General features: G+C 42.5%; 1 protein-coding gene across 4 annotated transcripts in view; it reads right to left on the bottom strand.

Moving 5' to 3' along the window:
- The window catches only part of METTL25 (methyltransferase like 25), a 302,845-nt gene that overhangs the window by 173,894 nt on the left and 104,165 nt on the right, over window positions 1-24,786 (bottom strand). For all 4 annotated transcript variants that reach the window (XM_073556984.1, XM_073556985.1, XM_073556987.1 and 1 more), the window contains exons 3-6: window positions 19,894-20,058; window positions 16,113-16,219; window positions 8,953-9,570; window positions 7,013-7,160 (exon numbers count right to left, since the gene is read on the bottom strand). In XM_073556984.1, the coding sequence (XP_073413085.1) occupies window positions 7,013-7,160; window positions 8,953-9,570; window positions 16,113-16,219; window positions 19,894-20,058 (1,038 nt within the window). The remainder of the gene's footprint in view (window positions 1-7,012; window positions 7,161-8,952; window positions 9,571-16,112; window positions 16,220-19,893; window positions 20,059-24,786) is intronic.

Here is a 24,786-nt window from a genome sequence, read left to right as displayed (position 1 = left end):
ATACGCATCCTTTAAATCGACTACGGCCATGAAGCAATCTTGGTGTAGCAGCTTCACCGCCGTAGTTACTGATTCCATCTTGAAGGTCGAGTTCCTTATCCATAGATTGAGCCGTTTGAGATTTATGATTGTCCTGAATGTTTGATCGGGTTTTTTTAATCAGAAAAAGGGGTGAATAGAACCCATTTCCTTCCTGTATGCCTGGTACCTCGGAATGTACCCGCTTGTCTATCAGGCTCAGGATCTCTGTTTCTAAGGCCACCTGCTCTTCGGTCACCTTCCTGATGGGTGTGATGACGACCACGGGTTTTGGCTGACGAATAAAGGGAATTTTCAGGCCTTCTGTTAGGATGGTCAGGATCCAGGCATTGGAGGAGATCTTTTCCCAAGCTTGGAAAAAGAGTGCCAATCTCCCCCCCACTGGAATACTGGCGTCACTGTGGCGACTTCTTTGAGGTGGAGGTGCCTCCACCAAACATAAACCCCGATTCTTTTTTTCTCTTATCCTCCCATCTTCTCCTGTCAGCGGGAGGACGCCCCTTATTGAATCTCCCCCTCCGAAAGGGCTGTCTCCTCTGATCCATAGGGAATCTGGGGAAGCCTTTTTTCTTATCGCCTGCTTTCTCCAGAATATCGTCCAAGTTCTTGCCGAACAAGAATCGACCATCGCAGGGGAGAGAGCATAATTTGGCCTTGGACTGAAGGTCACCCGGACAGCCCTTAAGCCATAACGCGCGTCTAGCAGCATTTGATAGTGACGCTGCCCTGGCTGTCATCCGCATAGAGTCCGCCGAGGTATCGGCCAAAACAGCTGCTGCCCCGTGCAAGAGATACCTCTCCGATAAGATTTTCTCTCTTGGGACCCTTGAAGCCAGCTTTTCTTCTAATTGCTGCAGCCAGATCATGAGGGAGCGTGCCGTGCAAGTGCCCGCTATCGCCGGTTTTAGTCCTCCTGCTGTCGCTTCCCATGCGTGCCTCAAATATGAGTCCGCCTTCTTGTCTAGCAGGTCTCTAAGAACCCCTGCATCTTCCAGGGGCAGGGCCGACCTTTTGGAGGACCTGGACACTGCTGCATCTATTTTGGGGATTTTGTCCCATATCTCCGCATCCTTATGATCAAAAGGATATCGTCTCTTGGAGGTGAATGGAAGGGCCCCCGATTTTTCGGGCTTTTTCCACTCTTTCTCAATAAGTGCCTGGATTTTCTCGTTTACTGGAAAGGTTCGTTTTTTCCTCTCCTGAAGCCCCCCAAACATGACGTCCTCTAGGGTTTTAGCCGCCTTTTCTTCCTGTAGGCCCATTGTAGTTCTAATGGCCTTTAAGAGGGCGTCTGTGTCTTCTACGGGGAAACATGGTTTACCCCCCATGTCGCTGTCTGAGGAGGATGATTTGTCCGCCTGAGATGACATTGACGCGGAATCCGAGGGGGAACTAGGGGGATCCTTCCTGTTTTTTTTCCCTTTTTTCAATAGGGACTTAATTGAGCCTTTTATTTCCGACCTTAGGGGAGATATCAGATTGGCTGCGAAACTAGGTGCTTCCTCCGCCATAGTCCGCTGAATGCACGCAGCACAGAGATCTTTTTGCCAATCTCTTGCTAGGGGAGATTTACATATAGCACAATCCCTATTGTTCTTCTTGCTTCCCGCTTTTCTGGGCCTTTCCTACAGGGTGAAGCATACAACAAAAGCTCCTATTAACATAATGCTAACATTCACGAAGATCACTCACCACCCGAAATCAAGGGTACCGGACTCGGAGGCTGCGTCAGAGCACGTGACCTGCGCTCTTTGGATCTTGAGGAGTCCCCCGACCTGCGGCTGGGGTGACTGCTGCTGGAATGGCTTCCATGCTTTCTGCCAGAGGACTGAGAGGGAGGCAGGGACGCTGAACGTTCCTGCTCTGACTCCATGTTGCACCGCCCGTTTGCTGCTGCCTCCTCTTTTTAAATGACGCGCCTCCGCTCAGGTGAGCGTGTCTCTGCCCTCCCCCCTACGACCGCCGGCCGACCGCTTCAGAAAGCCGGCCGGCGTCGCACCCGGCGCCATTATACCGTCGCCCTTCTCTGACGTCAGCCGGCGCACCCAGCATGCAATGCGCCGCTGACGTCAGCGGGCGGAAGAAGTCAGCGTCTCTCCCCTCCTATGGGGATCGAGATGCGGCGTGCGCGAGGGGAGGGCGGTGCGGTGGGGGCTTCCCGCAGACTCCGGGGATCCCACCGGCGCCCGCACGAACCCGGAACCCCGGGGACTGCACATCCAGCACCCGACGGCCGACGCTACAGGTGAGACACCTGTTCTTCCCGCGCCGGGACGGGGCTGGGTTCATTTTCTTTTCTTCGCCCATGACAGGCACCGCCGACAGTGGGGTTCCTTCCAGGACAGGAACCCAACTGAAGCGGGGGAGAGGTGTCGCCACTAATGTCTCAGTAGGTTCCTGTCCTGGCGGGGCGGATCCCTCTCTCAGGTGGTGCCTTAATGGGTGAAGGGAAAAAATATGATTTTTTTATTTTCATGGCTCTACGTTATAAACTTCTGTGAAGCACTGGGGGGTTCAAAGTGCTCACAACACATCTAGATAAGCTCCTTGGGGGGGGTCTAGTTTCCAAAATGGGGTCACTTGTGGGGGCTTTCTACTGTTTAGGCACATCAGGAGCTCTGCAAACGCAACGTGACGCCCGCAGACCATTCCATCAAAGTCTGCATTCCAAATCGGCGCTGCCATGTGCCCAAACAGTGGATCCACCCCACATATGGGGTATCAGCGTACTCAGGACAAATTGCACAACAACTTTTGGGGTCCTTTTACCCTTGGGATAATAAAAATTTGGGATGAAAAGATCATTTTTGTGGAAAAAATATGATTTTTTAATTTTATGGCTCTACGTTATTACCTTCTGTGAAGCCCTTGGGGGTTCAAAGTGCTCACCACACATCTAGATAAGTTCCTTGGGGGGTCTAGTTTCCAAAATGGGGTCCCTTATGGGGGGTTTCCACTGTTTAGGTACATCAGGGGCGCTACAAACGCGACATGGCGTCCGATCTCGTTTCCAGCCAATTTGAAATTCAAAATCTCAAATGATGCTCCTTCCCTTCTGAGCACTGGTCTTCCTCCACACATGGGGTGTCGGTGTACTCAGGAGAAATTGCACAACAAATATTGTGGTTCATTTTCTCCTGATACCTTTGACAAAATAAAAAAAAATGTGTCTGAAGAAAAATTTTGGGGGAAAAAAGTTAAATGTTCATTTTTTCCTTCCACATTGCTTCAATTCTTGTGAAGTACCTAAAGGGTTAATAAACTTCTTGAATGTGGTTTTGAACACCTTGACGGGTGCAGTTTTTAGAATGGTGTCACTTTTGGGTATTTTCTGTCATATTAACCCCTCAAAGTGACTTCAAATGTGAGGTGGTCCCTAAAAAAAATGGTTTTGTAAATTTTGTTGTAAAAATGAGAAATCGCTGGTCAGCTTTTAACCTTTATAACTTCCTAACAAAAAAAAAAGGTTTGGTTCCAAAATTGTGCTGATGTAAAGTAGACATGTGGAAAATGTTATTTAGTAACTATTTTTGTGACATACATTTCTGATTTAAGGGCATAAAAATTAAAAATTTGAAAATTGCAAAATTTGAAAAAGTTTCGCCATATTTCCATTTTGTTTCATAAATAAACGCAAGTCATATCGAAGAAATTTTACCACTAACATCATGTATAATATGTCACGAGGAAACAATGTTAGAATCAGCAGGATCCGTTGAAGCGTTCCAGAGTTATAAGCAGATAAAGTGACAGTGGTCCGATTTCAAAATTTAGGCCTGGTCCTTAAACCTACAAAATGGCTTGGTCGTTAAGGGGTTAACACGTTTGTCTATAATGTTCGTTCTATTCTTCTGAGACAACTCTTTCCTTTGCTTCCTCTGGTCCATGTGGAGTGTGATACACACCATGTCGCCAAACAGCACAGTGAGTATCTGTCGCCCTCTATACTGGCCCACTCACTGATTCCAAGATTGTAGACACCTGTGATGCTAATTAGTGGACACACCGTGATTTAACATGTCCCTTTTGTCACATTATTTTCAGGGGTACCATCATTTCTGTCCAGGCCTATTTCATGAGTTTTATCTATTTTTTTTAAATTCTGTGGAAGCATGGTTGAAAAACAATGTCTGATTTTCATTTGTTCATTTTCATAGATTTTTGATTTATTATTACTTTTGTCAGATTCCAGTTATTTCTGTCACCATTGTGGGTTTTTCTGTCATTAAACGAGGGGTACCAACAATTTTGACCACGTGTCTGAGAATGGTAAAGTTAAGTTGATATGTTTTGAAAAAAATGTAAATTAGCAATTTTCAAACTTTGAATGATTATCTCTTTAATCCACAGTCATACCACACAAAAACATTAATAAATAACATTTACCTCATGTCTGCTTTACATCAGCACCATTTTTTAAATGTTTTATTTTGTTAGCATTTTAGAAGGTTTAATAATGTAGCAATCATTTTTCATTTTATCAAGGAAATTTTTCAAAACTAATTTTTTTTTAGGGACCTGCTCAGTTTGGAAGTGATTTTGGGGATCCTATATATTGGAAACCCCCAAAAGTGATACCATTTTAAAAACCACACCCTTCATTGTATTCAAAATGGCTGTCAGGTAGTTTATTAACCCTTCAGGTGCTTTTCAGGAATATTACAAATTGGCATGACCGGAATGAAAAAGTTGATTTTTACCACCTAAATGTTGATAACTTCTGAACATGCTGCTATAGCCAGCAGACTTTACGGCCATTATTTGGCCATAAACTGCCATGACAAACATCCGGACCAGATGATCAAGATCTCAAAGTGGCAATGGGAGTGAAGAGGGTAACCATTTAGATGCTGTAGTCATCATTGACAGCAGCATCTAAGGCTACTTTCACACTAGCGTCGTGTGACGTACGTTGCAATGCGTCGTTTTGGAGAAAAAACGCATCCTGCAAAGTTGCCTGCAGGATGCGTTTTTTCTCCATAGACTTGCATTAGCGACGCATTGCGACGTATGGCCACACGTCGCATCCGTCGTGCGACGGATGCGTCGTGTTTTGGCGGCCGCGACGCACAAAAAAAGTTACATGTAACTTTTTTGGTGAGTCGTGTCCGCCATTTTCAACAGCGCATGTGCGGCCGAAATTCCGCCCCCTCCTCCCCGCACATTACAATGGGGCAGCGGATGTATTGAAAAACTGCATCCGCCGCCCCCGTTGTGCAAAGCTTTCACAACGTGCGTCGGTACGTCAGCCTGACGCATAGCGACAGGCCCGTACCGACGCTAGTGTGAAAGTAGCCTAAGGGATTAAATGGCCATGGTCAGTGCTAACACTGATCGTGGCTGATGCAGCATGTTGTCAGATACAGTGTACAGCCGACAGATGCTGGATTGTCACCTGTCGGAGAATGCAATTCTCTTACATCGCAGGTCAGTAAAAAGACGTATTGGTAGTCAATAAGGGCTTAATCTGTGGCTAGGACATGACGAAAACAGATGTGTTTCCATGTCAAAAACCGTCAAGTGAACACCCCTATAGACTATCATGGGTATGTTGTCAATAAGTGAAAAACAAAAAAACACATGAGAAAATCTGGGATGTGAAAGGTGCCTAAAAGATGTGATAAATTCATATCTTTAGACTTTGGATTTCATGACTTGTTCTTTTTACAATTTAAAATCTTTAAAGGAATTATTTTGATCTCCTACAACACAGACTTAGAGGTTAACTTTGGCTACTTTCACACTAGGGTTTTTTGCGCTGCGCCTCATGCACATTCCAAACGCACACAAAAAACGCATTAAGCGTTTTGTATGCGTTTGCAGTTTCTTTGTGCATGCGATTTAACCAGTTTGTAGCCATGTTATCTCTAAAAACGCATGCGATTTTAAACGCATGCGTGCGCATGTTCTAGCGCACGCGTACGATCCCATAGACTGTGATGATGTTTTTTTGCGCATTACGTGCTCTTACGTGTGCATGCGTTTTTTGGCAGCAGTTGGGCGCAAAGAAAAATGCAACATGCTGCGTCTGGCGCACCTGGGTGCACACCTGAAAAAAACAGTGCACGAAAACGCACATGAACGCGTACAAGCGCTATACCATGTTAAAGATAGGGGAGCAACGCAAAAAACGCTAGTGTGAAACCAGCCTTTCAAGTTATTTTTTAGACTAAGCTGTTCTGTGTCGACATGAGGAATAACACACTTTCTAATCTAGCAGGTGGAAAGTGGATGTTACAATGACTCCCATTCATTAAGCACACAAAGTGGGAATTTACGCCTTTTACTTTTGGTAGCGTAGCAAACAGACATAATTAGCAGTGGCATGGAGTAATTTATACAGCAGTACTGAAACTGTAGCTGTGAATCCAGAAGTGATGTAAGCTAGCTGGAATCTGCATGATGTGGCTCTATGCCCCTCACTCCTCTTTACACCTTCCCCTTCCCTCTGCATATAGTTTAAAGTGTTTGTCCGGGACTTTAACATTAATGACTTATCCTTAGGATAGGTCATCAACGTCTGACTGGTGGAAATGCAACACTCGGCACCCTTACCTATCAGCTATTCCTGATGTTGGCTAAAACTGCTCTGTTACGGTGCTACACAGCACAGCTTCGGCAACTGTATAGGGGCACTGGACGGGTACTGGACATGTGCTCCCCCTATTCAAATCCCGTAACTGAGCAGTTCTGGCCACGGCTGACACCGGGAACAGCTGATCAGCAAGGGTGCCGGAGTGCCACACTCCCACAGATCAGACATTGATAAACAGATTTTTTTTTTTTTTTCACATTGTGTGACGAGTTCAGGAGACAGGGGAAGAAAGGGCTCATATTTGAAGAAGGAAGGAGATCTCACAGGTAAGATACATTACAAAATTGCTTATATTCCAGTGAACTACATATTTATGCAAAGGATGGTTCTCTTTTACCAATTGTTGCTGTTCTGAGTCCTAAATAGCTTTTACTGTACCTTCTTCTAGATGTTCAAACTGTTCTGAAAGAAAATGATAACAGCAGCCTACGCTGCATACGGCTTTCATTTCTGGCTTTGATGTGAAAATCCGTAGAGTGTTTGGGGCCAGATCACCACATGTATGCAAACCAACCATAATAGATTCCTAAAACAGAAAAAAATAGATCAAATATTTGTCATCAAGGAAAGCATGTGAAATGTACAGCCTGCTTTATTTAGAACAACAAGAGAACATTTTTATAAAAAAAAAAAAAAAGCCCAAGCATTAAAATTAGATGATCATCAATACAGGCAAAACTGCTTAAACCTGACACTTATTTCATGCTAGGTGAAAATATAGAACAAGGCAGTATTTCAGAGTAAAACATATATCTTGCTGCAATAATGGAGCTGAACCTCTGATTCATGCTACCCGAGGGTCAGGGAGCATGAATCTGCTGACAGGTTCCCTTTAAATATGGATATTTCTGGGTAATGGGGTTGATTTTGAAAATCGGCTACATGGCGATGAGTCTCACAATGTGAAGACTGTGATGTTACACTGCGACATCAGATTTAATGGCTGTCAATGAACTCATGTTGTGACCAGAGATACAACCATCGCCGTAAATTCTACCCTGCTGGGTTTATGGAAACAGGATGAAAGTGAGATTGCACCCTATAGGCTTAAAGTGAGTCTTTTAGCATAGGATGAATGTTCAAACCAAGTACAGGTTCTTAATGCACCCTTGGCGTGGCCAAACATATAGGGGCACCTTCCCACCTACTTGCTTTCTCTTTACTTTCACTTCCCACTCTTACTGGATTGACATCAATGTCTTTATAGAGCCAGAAAAGGGCAGAGATAGATGGAAAACAAGTAGGAAGGCCTAATTAAAATCTGAGGCCATGACAAGGGAGCACCAAGCGCACATACTTGGTTTGAACAATCATTCAGTGTAGAGTCCCTTTAATCGCAGGTTGCATGCAACCTATCCACCATTTGACTTTTTTTCTTAAACTTGGAAAATTCAAGTCCAGCGGTATGAAGATCACAGCATCACATTGTGGCACTGCATCCAATGAACCTTCTACAAAACAATTGTTGCAAAAACCCAGTGCAGTAGGATTGTTGGTCACAAGATCTACAAGACTTTGCCTCCATGGACTGCAATAAAGATTGCATTCGGCAGTGATATGAATGTAATCTATTTGTGATTTGGCTGATAAAGCAAAATTTTGTGTAGAAAACAGTCGCAGACAAGCTGAACAAGTAACTTTTGCCTTGGGACTGGTCAGAGAATTGCTGTTGCAAGACCTAAGTAACCATGTAGCCCCAACCCAAATCTTCAACATCGGGTGTGAATTGTTGCAAAAATCAAGATCACGTCTACCGCCTTGCTACATTAAAAAAAAAAAAAAGTTTAAAAATGATTCTTCTGCCCCATCCTTGGAAGATGGATGCTGGCTAATAGAGATATTGAAGATTATCATTTTACTTAAAATGACCATCTCATAAACCAAAACAAAAGAGAAAGCAATCATTTGCATTATGCTTGGTTTACAAACAATAATTCAATTCAACGTGTACGTGGATCCAGTGGATAGGTGATGAGCGTTTTAGTCTGGGATACCACTGTAATTTGCTCATAAGCAAAGTGCACTTACAGAAAAAAAAAAAAAACTAACAATTATTTGCATTTCAACAATTTTACATTGGAAAAGATATATGTATTTCACACCCGTTTTTACTAATCGTTACATTTAAAAATAATGTAAAAAAAGGGAAAGAAATTCCAACAGCACTCACGGCATATCTAATGGCACTTGAGAAAGCAAGAGAACAAAGAAGAAATGTAAACCTTCTGTGCTATGAAATCAATTAGTGCGTATTCTCTGGATATCATAGAGAAATGACAGCTGTTTATACATGAGAAGGAAGATGAAAGAAAGATAACCTCTAGATCAGTAACTATGTCATGAAGCTCGGTGTCAGCGGTGACATAGGAAGTGAGAGGTGAATAAACATGGGACTCTGGTAATTTTTTGGCCTTGATGTTCTCCATCTTCCTGTGCTCTTTTTCTTGTTCGCTGAGAACTTTGCTAACACTTTGTGACACTGAGGGCACTTCAACTGCTCCAGCGGGCAAGATGTCCAAAAAGGAGAATGCAGAGTCCAAAGAATTGTCAGTCTCTGGATTTCCCATTGCCTGGTTGCTTTCTTTATTACTAGCCCATTTGGAGGAGTCTGAAATCAGGCGAAGTTCATTATCAATACAGGGCTCTGAATTAGACAGTCTTATCTCACTTCCGCTTTGTATTGAAATGTCTTTATTAGCATTAACATCTTGACAAGAGCTCTTTGGCAATAAACCTTTCTTCTGGTTAGATTTCTGAGCCTTTGAAGTGGTTCTGGCATCAGTTTTATAGACTTGCCAATATTTTTTCAATTTCCGGTTTCTCTCGTTGGCTCCATCTGTATTGGTATGAGACGAGTCAATCCCATAAACTTTTAGGTCATAACGCATGGATAAATATGAGCTTAAATAACCTTTTCCAGCTCCTAAATCTATGACCTGAGAAAACAAAAAGAAAAAATGGAAAGGCATAGTAACTAATTCAACAGCAGTTCTGTAACATTAGATGTACTTGGTTTGTTCTGACTACAATGCATGTGGGATATGATTCTAAAAAAATGCATAGATTCCCGATAAAATAATAGGAAAATCTACAGAGAATACTTATTTTCTGTTCACACCATGCTTGTGGTGTATGTCTGGGGTACATGCCAGAAAATGATCATGGCAAACACATCGACCATATCCATAGACACTGCCATACGTCAGAGCAGTGTCCATCAGATTATCAAATCTTTTGAACTATAAGATGCACTTTTTAGCAAGACAAAATCTTGTTAAAATTCTATGTGTCTTATTGACCTGAGGCAGCTACCTGTGATTGAGCAGATAGTGTCCTTCACGAGCCCTGAAAGAATGAAAGAACTGCTTTCTCCTCCTGCCCTACACTGATCTATCTGAAGGACCTTCAGGTTATATGATAAGTCACATACGAGGAAGGAACTTTAAAATGTGGCAATGTACACTGCTCAGCTACATCATCAAAACACACATGCAGAGTGTGTTGTATCTGTGTTGTGTATGAGTAGCTGAGCTGTGTGTGCAGCAAAATTGAGGGCTCGACTCATCAAGACCAGCATTGTCACTGTCACTCCAAATGGCTCGCCTTTCTCTTGAGATGGAAAAACTTACTCCTCCTCTTAGGTGCCTTTTAATTCACATATTTCTGGTAGTAAAAAATTCAATAACAGCCTTATGAGAAAAAAATAGGTTCATCCTAAATTCACTAACTTTATGGATAAAATAACACTACATAAAACATGAATATAAATTTGCCATTACAAATAATATATTTGAAATTTTTTTTTTAATAAAAAATGGGTTACATTGGAGTCAAATATTCCTTTAATTTGCCTTTCTCAGGTACTTACGGTATTTGGTTACACTAAATATATTTTCCGTGAATTGTGTAATATTGTTCTTTTAGGCTCTTGTTTACTTGCATTTTTGCTCTAACTTGTTCAAATATGACTATACAATCTTTGTTCTCGTTTTGTTTTCCCTCATCCGCTTTCCTTCTATTTCCTCGTTGCCCTTCCTTAATAAATATTGCCCTTACCTTTGTTTCCCATTTTTATTTGCTTCCTTCCACCCCCTTTCCTTTCCCATAAAAAAAATATTACTCAATAAAAATTATTGAAATACAAGACCAGCATTGTTCACCCTGGTCTTCATAAGGAGATGTGCTGGAGTTAGATGTTCCTGATTTATGAAGAGACATGCTCCTCAGGAGCATCCGAAGAGTGGCATGCACCACTATGCATCTCACCTCCAATCCTACTCCATTACCTGCTACAGTAAGATTTGTGGTGTGAACTCGTCATGAATATGAGGACTGGTCGCCACGTCACCTCCCAACCACCCTGTTGGAACTGGGCAAAATGTCGTGAGAACGTCAAAAATCGTAAAATTTTAACACAGCCTCCAGTTGCATCGAAATCATGAGACTTTTTACTGCCGTAAAAGCTATGACTAATTGGGCCACGAGTGTGCATGTAGCAAAGCCGAGTATGCGTTTACTGTAGATGTAGCAGCATATTGTGTATATGGGAGTGCTGCAGAGAGTGTACATGATGAGCATTCTGTAAGGCTATATGTGTATAATACACAAGGCGCAGATAAACATTAAAATTAAAGAGGCTGTCCACTACTTTCACATAGATGACATTTCCTTAAGATACGTCATCAATGTCTGATCGGCTGGGATCCAACACCCGGCACACCCTCCGATCAGCTGTCAGTGTCAACGACAGCAAGTACTCACTTGCCGAGCTGCTCAGACCTTCTGATAGTAGCCAAAGCTTGGTACTGATCATCTATCTCCTATTCAAATCAATAGGAAGTAGATGTACAGTACTCTGCGGTGGCCATTAGCTGAAGACGCTCCGCAAGTGAGTACTTCTGGTGAGTGGCCACCGATAACAGCTGATCGGTGGGAGTGCCGGGTGTCGGACCCCAGACGGCCAGACATTGATGACCTATCCTAAGGATAGGCCATCAATGTAAAAGTAGTGGACAACCTTTTTAAATTAACAATCTCCTTATTCTACCATAGTGCTTTAAAATTAGTGGTATTGACCTCTTCAGTTCTTTACACCACCAGAAAAGGTTTAATTAATAGGAAATATGTTTTTATTATTTTCCTCTGTCTAAACATGAGGTGCGTTCCATAGTTCGAAAAGTATGTGCTTTTCTCTTCCCTTTAATGAAAAGCTCAATTCGGAGCACCAAAACCACATAAAAGACTGGCTTTTCTTCTTACTATGGGCATCATGCAATGACATGTGCAGCTAGCTGTATGGTGTACATCAGGGCTATAAGTACTCAGATTTCCCTTATGTACATCAAAGGACAGATAAGCATGCATATCAATGGTGTGGTAGCCAAATAAAATAAACAAGAAACACCATGAAACAAAAGAAATGTTAAAAAAAAAAACTTAATGATAACAGTCAATGGCAATATAAAAGCGTAGGTAAAAGATCTTTGGAATGGATCCTATTGGCACTTGCATCTTGTTATTTTAAGTGGAACATTAGTTTACAGTTTCAAATGTCAATTTCCTTAGGTACCGCTCCCCCAAATACATGCATGCCCAGCTTGGGCAAGCTGCAAGTGTTTTCAATGGGTGGAGATGGGAATAAAATTCTGGCAAACACCTCTGGCGATGTCCTCTCTTAAGAAGCTTAATGGTTATTGCTACAGAGGTCATCTACAGAGTGCCATAAGGTTCCATATACATTGGATTTCCTGGCACTTTCACCAAAATCAACGATTTTAAAGAACTTTTTAATTGTGTAGTAACCTCACGGCAGAATTGCAACTAGATTTGACAATACAAATTGCATACATTATTAAACAGATCTTAGACCTGATAAAGCCGTTGTATTCACTTTGAAGATCCATGGCTGTAAATTCATATTATCCTGATTAACAGCTCCTCAGTGTCCCTTTTTCTGCTGCGGAAATCTCTGCTTAGTACAAGCTGCAGCTGTAAATCAGGCTGGTGGGGGGTGACTGAAAACACTTGGACTCCAAAGCTTTTTTACTCTTCAGCTGGACTCAAGCTGCTCATTTTAAATTCATGATTATACAACCAAATCAGGCATGAATTTTCAGAGTAAGTACACCAGCCTAATCAGTCCTGACTAAGATTTATTAAATCATGTATATGGTTTGTATTGTGACATCTGATGACAGGTCCATTTTAAGATACTACACTGCTTAAAAAATAAAGGGAACACTTAAACAAGAGAACATAACTCCAAGTAAATCAAAGTTCTGTGAAATCAAACTGTCCACTTAGGAAGCAACACTGATTGACAATCAATTTCACATGCTGTTGTGTAAATGGAATAGACAACAGATGGAAATTATTGGCAATTATCAAGACACCCTCAAAAAAAAAAAGAGTGGTTCTGCAGGTGGGGACCACACACCACAACACCATCTGAGGACGTCGGGCCCTCAGACCATCCTCATTGAGTCGGCTTCTAACCGTTTGTGCAGAGACATGCACATTTGTGGCCTGCTGGAGGTCATTTTACAGAGCTCTGGCCGTGCTCCTCCTGTTCCTCCTTGCACAAAGGTGGAAGTAACGGTCCTGCTGCAGGGTTGTTGCCCTCCTACAGCCCCCTCCACGTCTCCTGGTGTACTGGCCTGTCTCCTGGTAGCGCCTCTAGCCTCTGGACACTACGTTGACAGACACTGCAAACCTTCTTGCCACAACTCGCATTGATGTGCCATCCTGGATGAGCTGCACAACCTGAGCCACTTGGATGGGTTGTAGAGTCCGTCTCATGCTACCACGAGTGTGAAAGCACAACCAACATTCAAAAGTGACCAAAACATCAGCCAGAAAGCATTGGTAATGAGATGTGGTCTGTGGTCCCCACCTGCAGAACCACTCCTTTATTGAGTGTGTCTTGATAATTGCCAATAATTTCCATCTGCTGTCTATTCCATTTGCACAACAGCATGTGAAATTGATTGTCAATCAGTGTTGCTTCCTAAGCGGACAGTTTGATTTCACAGAACTTTGATTTACTTGGAGTTATATTCTGTTTAAGTGCTCCCTTTATTTTTTGAGCAGTGTATATCTTGCTTGATATTCTTGACTTTTTAATTTGACTCACGGAAAAGGTAACGTGGCAAATTTGGATATCGTGTAAGAACGCTATGCTTTTTGGACTATTTTATAATTTTCCTCTTAGGTCTACATTTAATAACACTAGAGCACATACAATTTAATAAATGTAAGGCAAAAAAATTGCTACTTTACAATACTATTTCTAAAACACCACAATAAACAAAAAAAAAATTCCAAGTCAGCCATTAGAGATGAAAGCTTCTCTAGTGTAGCACGGAGCACTGAAAAATTCATTACTGCTCTATAAGTTATGACCACAAGAATAAAAATGGGGCCCAAAGGGCATGTGAACTGGTGCAAAACATGTGTCAAGTTTTCAGAGCTTCATATTTTTAATTAAATCTATTTTTATACTGGTTTACGGACTAATTTGGCAAGAAATTATTAACAGTCCTTTTTCTAGATTTACACCTAAACTAAAACTTAAGAAAAAAAAAAGTAGCAAAAAAAAACACAGCGCTTAATATCCGAGGGCGTTTATACAAGCTACAAGCTTTTATTTCCCTCTGACATACAAAGTTTATTTGCTGAGGAAAAGTAATTCAAGTGTTAAATAGGCAAATCAATAGAAGTGAACAGTGTGCACCTGCAGGTAATCGATTTACTGCATTGTTAACGTAAAAAAAAAAAATTAGAAAAAAATCCAAACACAATATCAATGCAATTTTTATAACCGCTGACATTTTAATGGCTTCTGTAGCCGACAAATATTCTGTGAAAGGGCGCTGCACAACAATATAACAGGAGCATCTGAATCCATTTATCTAAATTTATTATATATATTATTATATATTATTATATATTTTTAAACAGAGACCATTTGATTAAAGCCGGATTGAGGAGAATTATAAGGGCTGTATTACAGTGCCGTGAATTACGAGATTAATTTTTCCCTTGATTCCAGCTGCTTGTATGCCCTGGAGACAACTTCTTTAATTTCCTATACTGCTTAGAAAGCTGTGACATCACTAAATCAGGTGCCTAATTCTAGAAGTACTTTATAGTTTAGTAAAACCTACTGAAAGCAGAAACTATTCTGCGATCCTAGTGCAAAAACAAATGCTGGTTCATAAATTTCTGGTCCTACTGCCTCTACTTTTTTTCAGTGCACCACAGCGCTCTGAGCCACCTGGCTGTGCACAGAACTGCAACCAGGCATACAGGAAAAAACTACTAGAAGGAGATGCCACCAGCTATCACAGGATTAATGGTGGTTCTAGAAGAAAGACCGCAATAGGTCTTTTATATACAATTTTAAAGAGATTATTATTAGAGTGGAGTAGAAATGATCCGATCGCTTTACACAACCCTGGTCTATGGTACAGATCAGTGCTCCTTGGCCTGTGGAGAAGAGCTGCACAACTTTTTGAGCTTCCGGACTCTTGATTAACCGGCCTTGTGTGCGGTCAGCAGTGCAGCGTGCGCTACAAAAAGGTGACAATGCGCCAGCTCGGCAAATCCTAAGCCAATCCCCAAGGGTAAGGAAATTTGTGCAGTTCGTGTTCACGACCAAAGAGCACTGGACCATAGACAGGACCTGGACCATGGACTTGGGATGTGCGAAGGTAACTAGCTGATCTTTAGAGTTAAGCAAAAAGATTTGTGCTGCCCTGGGTCAGTGTTCAGTCTGGTCCTCTGCTTCAGCTGGGCCAAGGCAGTCTATACTTCTGTACCTGGTATCCTTTGAGCCTCATGTTTACTAGACCCCAACATGATGTGCATTGCAGGGCCTAGGAAGACTGCAAATGCCCAACTACTACAGATTGAAAGTTGGATCAGGGCAAAGCAAATCTTTTTACGCAATTCTGGTAATTATGCCTATTAAATAGGTATTAAAGAGTTTGGTCACTACTTTCTTATTGATGGCTTATCCGTAGGATAGTCCATCAGTACCTGATCAGTGGGGGTGCGACACCAGACACACCAGCCAATCAACTAATACAGGTGTCAGCGACCAGAAGTCCTCACATACTGCCAGAACACAGCAGCTCCGTCAAACCTGTAAAGGCATCAGCTAGGTACCGCTGATCGACCCCTTTTAATTTAAATAGGGAGTGGATTTGAAGTACATGGCCACTATAGAAATTAATGAGCTGCTGTATTCTGGCAGCATCCAAGAACTTCTGGGCGCCAGTAATAGCTGATCGGCGAAGGTGCTGTGTGTTGCTCCCACACTGGATATTTATGGCATATTTTACAGACACAGAAAAAAGTGGTGCCCAACCCCTTTTACTATCAAAGTGATGCTCTTATTTTCTAGTACTAGTGATGGCAAACTCCCTCTTCATCCATCCACTAAGTATTAACGCAACATGGAAATATAGAAATTTACCTGTTTTACACCACAAAGTTTTGCAAGGGCTTCTACAAGCTGTGACATGATAACAACTTCATGGGATTTTTTATCATTCATAAACTGGTCAGATTTTATTCCTTTACCTGGTACAGAAAAAAAAAAAAGATTAAGATAAAAAAAAATACTTTTTCTGTACAAATACTTGCAAAAATTCAACACTTTTCAATTAAATCGAAACAAGACATTCTTCAATTGCAATTTGACATTTTTTGGAACAATTAAGACATCACGTAGTTATATACAGGCAGATTATGATCAATCATCGGTAGGAAAATCTTAGTATAAATTAATACTCTCAAAGATTATTGATTACATATCAGCCGTCTGGGAGAAATGACTAACAGCGGATGAGACGTGACGGCGGTGATGCACGCGACTGCTTGCCTATTCCCCGGTGGCAAGTTACAAACATACTTTTCATTATCTCATTCGGTTAACGCAAGTTCAGTAGTTCAAATGACCTAATCGGCGTAACTAATAAAACAGGTAGACCTGGGAAGTCCATGCGGCAGAATTAGTTAGAAGGGAATAAGATCCTCTGGAGGAAATGAAAGGGCGAGACAGCAGACAAGATTCCATACAGTCACTGCTGTAATAAATGTATACTCTGGCCAATTCGCCTGGATCACAATATCTGGATTGACTCAAGTTTTTCGCTCACGCAGGCAATCATGACCTTTTGAACATTTTAATATTTTGAAATTTAAATAGGAAGGCTATAAAATGTACAATTTATTCATGTTTTTGTGTATTCTTTATGCTTTGCTGAGTGTCTTTGCTTTAGGATGAGTTGTTGAACCACTGCAACACGTCATTATTGAGGATTTGAACCATCTTTTTATTGCACAGCCAGGCATTATTCTGAATGGCTACCATGTAATAACTTCATTTTTACTGCAGTGGTTGTTGCACGATAAATGCCTGGTTAAGCAATTTTGTCCAAAAGTCAGATGCAAAATGGCGTGTTTATTAGGTTATGTATTTACATATTCAAATGGAGGGCCCTAACTAACCATGTGCAAAGTGCTGCTGTATGTTAGAGTTCATGCTGTTCTCCACAATAAAATGACACCCCATCCACCATGGCATTATTGAACCCAGCTTAGATCACTACAAGAGGATTGTGTTTGATGACATTCCATTCCAGTCATCCAAAAATAAGCACTCCCAAAGATTTTATCCTCTTTAAATATTGCAATCATCATATTATATAGCACTTTGTACTTACAATTGCTCATTTTGCCTTTCTACTCAGACAATTCTTCTCTTTTCCATTAGGTCTATGACGTCACGTGATTAAACACTGACTAGCTTAATCCTTCTAAGCTCTATGTAGAAACAGGAGGTCATTTCTTCCTGTATAGGTCATAAGTCACTGCAAAAAGCAATGACAAGGAGTGGAGCAGTTGGGTCAGGAGTTGAAGAGGAGAAGGATTTCAAGACACTCCCTGCTTCTACACAGAGAGAGGAAACAGAAGACTTAGCTAGGTAGAAAGGCAAAATGAGCAATTGTATATGCACAGTGCTATATAACATGATGACTGCAATATATTAAGAGGATAAAAACTGATGAGAGTGCTTCTTTGCTGAATCCTTTAATTGGCATCATTAGTCAGGTGCCAGTACAGGATGTCGTTACATCCACCAGCCCTGGAGGCTAAAGGAAGTAAGTATTTAAAGGGGTTGACCCAACTTTAAACAATAGATCTTTGAATTTTGAAATGTATTTTTATTCCAAGTGTTAAAAAGAAATGTTCCTGCTCTGAGATTATCTTATAAATGTGCCCCTGCTGTGTACTGTGTAATGGCCGTGTCTGACCGTACAGGAACATGGTATGGTCATACCACAGCCCCTGGGCAGGGGAGGAAGCAAAAGAGTAAACAGACAGGACAGTATGGGATCACAGCTGATTCTTTCTGTAAAGATCAACATTTCACTGCCTGTTTAAAAATTAGCTTTACCTCACAGAAAGAATCAGCTGTGATCCCGTGCTGTCCTGTTTGTATACTATTTTGCATCCTCCCCTGCCCAGGAGGTGCGGCATATCCAACCATGTTCCCGCATGGTGAGACACAGTCCTTAAACAAAAGCACATTTATAATATACTGCTCAAAAAATAAAGGGAACACTAAAATACCACATATAACATTTAGTGTTCCCTTTATTTTTTTTGAGCAGTATATTACCTCATGAGAGGAACATTATTTTTAAACACAATTACTGAACTGTTTTGAGAAGATCTATTAATTAAAATGTGCTTTGTCTGTGGGACCACCCCTAAGTATAGCTTCCATTATTACTTTATAATCACTCCTTTCTGAAAAATATGTCAGTCAATCTCATTTAGTATAATGTGATGGGCAAGGGGGCTTACAATGAAGGAAACTTTACTCTCTGCATAATTTGCTATTTATTTTACTCATTTCTATGGCTCCATTAATTCCGCAGCGCTTTACAGACATTAATGGCACTGTCCCTACTGGGCCTCACAATCTGAATTCTCTATCAGTAGGACTTCAGAAAGTGGGAAGAAACCCATGCAAACACGGGGAGAACATACAAACACCTTGCAGATGTTGTACTTGGCAGGAATTTAACCCAGGACCCCAGCGCTGAAAAGTGACAGTGCTAACCACTGAGTCACCGTGCCGCCGATTAAATGCAGTCTGTCAGCACAGAATGACTGTTCAAACAAAGTACAGGAGATCGGTGCATCATGGTGTAGACAATCATTTAAGTCCACCTTGCCACCTGCTTGTTTTCCCCCAATCTTTCCTCCCCCTCTTAGACTGACAGCTCTAGCTTTATAGGGCCAGGAAAGGGTGGAGCTAAATGGAAACCAATCAGGTGGGAAGGTGAATATAAATGATTGTTCCCGCCATGATATACAGCGTGCCTGTACTTGGTGTGAACAGTCATCCTATGCGGACAGTCCCTATAAAATCCTACTGAAACAGCCGGCTTCTGCATTTTTAAAACGGGGACGGCTGCTGTATCCGTATCATCACAGTATCGTGCATATACAGCAAGTTGTGGGAATAGGGATTGAGCTTTTAGGACATAAAAGAGCAATGCTGGAGTACTTTTTTTTTTTTAGAACTGTATTGTTCCTCTACTATTGCATCAGTAAAATGACAGCTAAGTGTTCCCATTTACCTTGTCAGTATGGAGAGTCCGTACGTATTCTAACACAATCAGCACTTGACCAGTGTGTGCGCAAAAGGAATCTCGCACCCAGCTGTGACTCTTGTCATACACTTTGAAGCCAAGTCTGTGTTTGCAGTACATACGACAAATGTTTTTTTCACAGATCCCAAACATACCCATTATAAAGTACATTGCTATGCACGTCTGTGCTTTTATGTGAAAAGCGCGCACAGCACGCGGATGGCATCAGTGTTTAACATTGTAAAGTATATGAGAAGCTTTGTCATTTAATTCTTTATCCAATCACTGCGGATCACACTGATGGTAAAAACGGACACACGGATGGCATAGTGATGAAACAACGAACAAGATAAATGATGACACTGATGAATGGTTTATACGGATGTGTCAAGGAAGAGGAGTGGTGCACAGGTCTGCTCTGAGAAAAGATGTGGCGGAATACAAGGATTTACTACCAGACATGTCAGGAGAGCCATCAGGTCTTCTATCATTCTACGTCATCATACACAGGAGTTATGGAAAGATTGTCAAGAAACTAATCTGCAGTGAAACATAAAGCTATTTAGATATAAAATAAATAATACCCACCACGTTTATCCGTTCTTTGGGAAGCAAAAGTTTCCAATATTTCATCAATGGTCGTACACAACCCTAAATTCATTAGGGAATTGTACCGAGCAGCTTCCACAAATGATTCCAAGTTGACTAGTTGGTTAGTGGCTGGAGAGAATATACTGGTCATGTCTGGAGCGGCTGTAGGAAAAAAGTATTGTTAGATGTATATAAGTAATATTAAGCACCGAACATTTATTCATAAATCAGGCACGAACCCTAGAATATATAAGCTTTATCTGCAGTTTGGCAAACAGGAAATAAATTGCGTGTAAGGGACTCAAATATTTATATAAGTGTACACATATACACTCACTGGCCACTTTATTAGGTACACCTGTCCAACTGTGTGTTAAGACTTAATTTCTAATCTGCCAATCACATGGCGGCAACTCAGTGCATTTAGGCATGTAGACATGGTCAAGACAATCTCCTGCAGTTCAAACCGAGCATCAGTATGGGGAAGAAAGGTGATTTGAGTGCCTTTGAACGTGGCATGATTGTTGGTGCCAGAAGGGCTGGTCTGAGTATTTCAGAAACTGCTGATCTACTGGGATTTTCACGCACAACCATCTCTAGGGTTTACAGAGAATGGTCCGAAAAAAAAAAAAAATCCAGTGAGCGGCAGTTCTGTGGCCGGAAATGCCTTGTTGATGCCAGAGGTCAGAGGAGAATGTGCAGACTGGTTCGAGCTGATAGAAAGGCAACAGTGACTCAAATTGCCACCCGTTACAACCAAGGTAGGCAGAAGAGCATCTCTGAACGCACAGTGCGTCGAACTTTGAGGCAGATGGGCTACAGCAGCAGAAGACCACACCGGGTACCACTCCTCTCAGCTAAGAACAGGAAACTGAGGCTACAATTTGCACAAGCTCATCGAAATTGGACAGTAGAAGATTGGAAAAACGTTGCCTGGTCTGATGAGTCTCGATTTCTGCTGCGACATTCGGATGGTAGGGTCAGAATTTGGCGTAAACAACATGAAAGCATGGATCCATCCAGCCTTGTATCAACGGTTCAGGCTGGTGGTGGTGGTGTCATGGTGTGGGGAATTTTTTCTTGGCACTCTTTGGGCCCCTTGGTACCAATTGAGCATCGTTGCAACGCCACAGCCTACCTGAGTATTGTTGCTGACCATGTCCATCCCTTTATGACCACAATGTACCCAATATCTGATGGCTACTTTCAGCAGGATAATGCGCCATGTCATAAAGCTCGAATCATCTCAGATTGGTTTCTTGAACATGACAATGAGTTCACTGTACTCAAATGGCCTCCTCAGTCACCAGATCTCAATCCAATAGAGCATCTTTGGGATGTGGTGGAACGGGAGATTCGCATCAGGGATGTGCAGCCGACAAATCTGCGCCAACTGTGTGATGCCATCATGTCAATATGGTCCAAAATCTCTGAGGAATGCTTCCAGCACCTTGTTGAATCTCTGCCATGAAGAATTGAGGCAGTTCTGAAGGCAAAAGGGGGTCCAACCCGTTACTAGCATGGTGTACCTAATAAAGTGGCCAGTGAGTGTATATATATATATATATATATATATATATATATATATATATATATATATATATATATACACATACATACATACATACACACACACCGTATTTTTCAGACTATAAGACGCATCGGACCATAAGACGCACCCCAAATTTTGGGGTGGAAAATAGGGGGGAAAAAATGATGTGTCAAATGGGTGTCAGTCTTACAGTCCGAATTCCGTGGGGTGGCTGTGTCCGTGGGGTGGCTGTGCTCTGTGGGGTGGCTATGTCCGTGGGATGGCTGTGCTCTCTTCACAATATACTTACAAATCTTGTTACGGTGGTCCCGTGGCGGTGGTCCCAATGCAGCCTCCCTGTGCACTGTGGTGCGGTGGTGTCGGGGCTCTGTAGTGTGGCTGCAGCGGGGCTCTGTGCTGCGTGGGGGGCTCCGCCTGCATTTCGTTAAAGCCCGAAACCCCCCCGCATCACCAGGTACTCAAAATGTCCCTCCGGAGTATTAAACGCCATCTTCCATTCATCCCCCTGCTTAATGCGGATAAGATTATACGCCCCCCTGAGGTCAAGCTTGGTGAACCAGCAAGCACCTCTAACTCTAGAGAATAGATCCGAAATCAGGGGTAACGGATACTGATATTTAATAGCAATTTTGTTGAGGGCACGATAATCAATACAAGGCCTTAAAGAACCATCCTTTTTGGCCACAAAAAAAAAACCGGCACCTAAGGGTGAAGAGGATGGTCTAATATGACCCTTCTCCAACGCCTCCTTAATATAGGATCGCATAGCCTCGTGCTCGGGTACAGATAAATTGAAGAGCCGACCCTTGGGAAATTTACACCCCGGGCTCAGCTCAATTGCACAGTCATAACTCCTATGAGGAGGCAAAGATGCAGACTCATTCTCACTAAATACATCATAAAAGTCCGCCAAATAGTGAGGAACATCATGCGACTGAGGAGAGGTGGAAAAAAACGGAGCCTCACTAAAGGCACACAGACAACCCCAACTCACCACAGACACAGATTTCCAATCCAAAACTGGATTATGAATTTGCAACCAGGGAAACCCCAGAACAACGGCATCATGCAGACCATGCAACACCAAAAATCTGCAATTTTCTTGATGGTCTGGGGCGACCCGCATGACCACCTGGGTCCAAAACTGAGGTTTATTTTTCGCCAAAGGAGTAGCATCAATCCCCCTCAAAGGGATAGGCGTCTGCAGAGGTGTCATCGGAAATCCACAACGTTTAGCAAAATCCAAGTCCATTAGGTTTAGCGCTGCTCCCGAATCCACAAAAGCCTTGGCAGAAAATGTGGACAGGGAGCAGATCAGAGTAATTGCCAGAAGAAACTTAGGTTGAACACCACCAACAGAAAACGTGTGTGCAAAGCGTTTCTCTCGTTTAGGACAAACAGAAATAATATGCGAGGCATCTCCACAGAAAAAACACAGCTTATTACGCCTTCTGAACTCCTGACGTTGCGCCCTAGACAAAACTCTATCACATTGCATAGGTTCAGACGTCTGTTCAACCGATGGCAACACCTCTCGTGCAATCCTGCGTTCACGTAAACGCCGATCAACCTGAATGGTTAATGACATAGAATCGTCCAGACCAGAGGGAACAGGAAATCCCACCATAGTATCTTTTACGGCTTCTGACAAACCCTTCCGAAAGAGAGCAGCCAAGGCATTATCATTCCAGGTAGTAAGGACCGCCCACTTTCGGAACTTTTGACAGTACAACTCTGCAGAATCTCGACCCTGGTTCAATGCCAACAGGGTCTTTTCAGCCTGATCAATAGCATTAGGTTCGTCATACAACAACCCCAAGGCTTGAAAGAATGCGTTCACATTAGTCAGAATAGGATCATCTGGTTTCAAAGAAAACGCCCAATCCTGGGGATCGCCACGCAGCAAAGAGATGACAATTTTAACCTGCTGCGCGGAGCTCCCTGACGAGTTAGGCTTCAAGGCAAAAAATAATTTACAATTATTTTTGAAACTCAAAAATTTAGATCGATCCCCAAAAAATACATCAGGTGTAGGGATCTTTGGTTCAACAGCATGCGAACGAGCAAGGTAGGCGGAAATTCCCCGCACTTCAGCAGCGAGCTGCTCCACCCAATCAGACAATTGCTTGATCTCCATTGAGAGAAAAAAAAATTCCCCCTACGGCCTCAGAGATATAGAGGAAAGAATATACACACTTTTTTTTTTTTTTTTTTTTAAACACAATTCTTTCCTGCTATTGAGTACCCTAGGATCGGTATGGCGGGTGATTCTGTTATGAATGAGTCACCGTAGGAGGCAAAAACAGGAATGCTAGCTAAGTCCAGAAAACCAGAGAAGTTGGCAGCTATCGGATTGCAGACCCCTAAACCTATCAACACAACTAGCAGTAGCCGTGGGGAGTTCCTACGATGCCCTAGACCCCTCGATCACAGCCGGAGGACTATATAGCCTAAAGACAGAAAGGAAAATCTAAACTGCCCCAGAGCAGACCCCAAAGCAAAAGGCAGCCCCCAACATATAATGACGGTGAAGCAAGAAGAAAGAACACTAACACAGACAGAAAGATAGACTGAGCAAAGACGGGGCCCAAGCTAACTAGATAGGAAAGGACAGGAAGGCTGCTGTCTGCAATCCGTGAGTAACCCTATGAAAATAAGAGCCAACAGACTGACAGTGAAAAAGTCCCTGAAGACGCTAGGCTTCAAAAAAGCTATGTCAGTACTCAGGAATATTCTGAAGACAGAGCAACAGGCAAAAGGAGATTCAGCTCACCCCAGCAGGGAATGGAAGAATCCAGAAAAGCAAGGAAAACAAAAACAAAAATGCTAACAGGCAAAACCGAAAACTTAGCTTTAGAGGAGCAGGAATCAGACTGGTATCCTAGAAGTCCACAGAGAAATCACCCGCAGGGCAGAAGGGCGTCGGCAGCCTTATATCCAGTCCGTGACTCCACTCAGCCAGTCATCCTCATTAGGCTCAGGTGCCTGATAATCAGGCTCATTACCTTCCTTTACCAGAATAGGGAGTTCACCAGACCTCAGTGACGAAGGGGAAAATGAACTCACAACACCGGCTTCCTGAATCGCGCTGGCTGATCAGCACTGCAGCTGCATGTGTCGTGGCTGTGTCACAGTCACAGCACATGCATGGAGAGCCCAACACACAGGTTTTCCATACATGTGCTGTGACTGTGCTACAGCCACGACACATGCAGCTGCAGCATTGATCAGTTGATCGGCCAGCGCGATCCTGGAAGCTGGGTTACCTCTGCAGCTTATTCGGTAAGTGCAACAGCTTGCTGAATAAGAGGGAACCTGAACAAATTCGCTCAACTCTA

The sequence above is a fragment of the Dendrobates tinctorius genome, unplaced genomic scaffold (assembly GCF_039654945.1).
Source record: "Dendrobates tinctorius isolate UK_male_01 unplaced genomic scaffold, ASM3965494v1 ptg000241l, whole genome shotgun sequence".
Taxonomy (NCBI): domain Eukaryota; kingdom Metazoa; phylum Chordata; class Amphibia; order Anura; family Dendrobatidae; genus Dendrobates; species Dendrobates tinctorius.
Note: the sequence above shows the minus strand (reverse complement) of the source record. Positions and strands in the feature narration are given on the sequence as shown.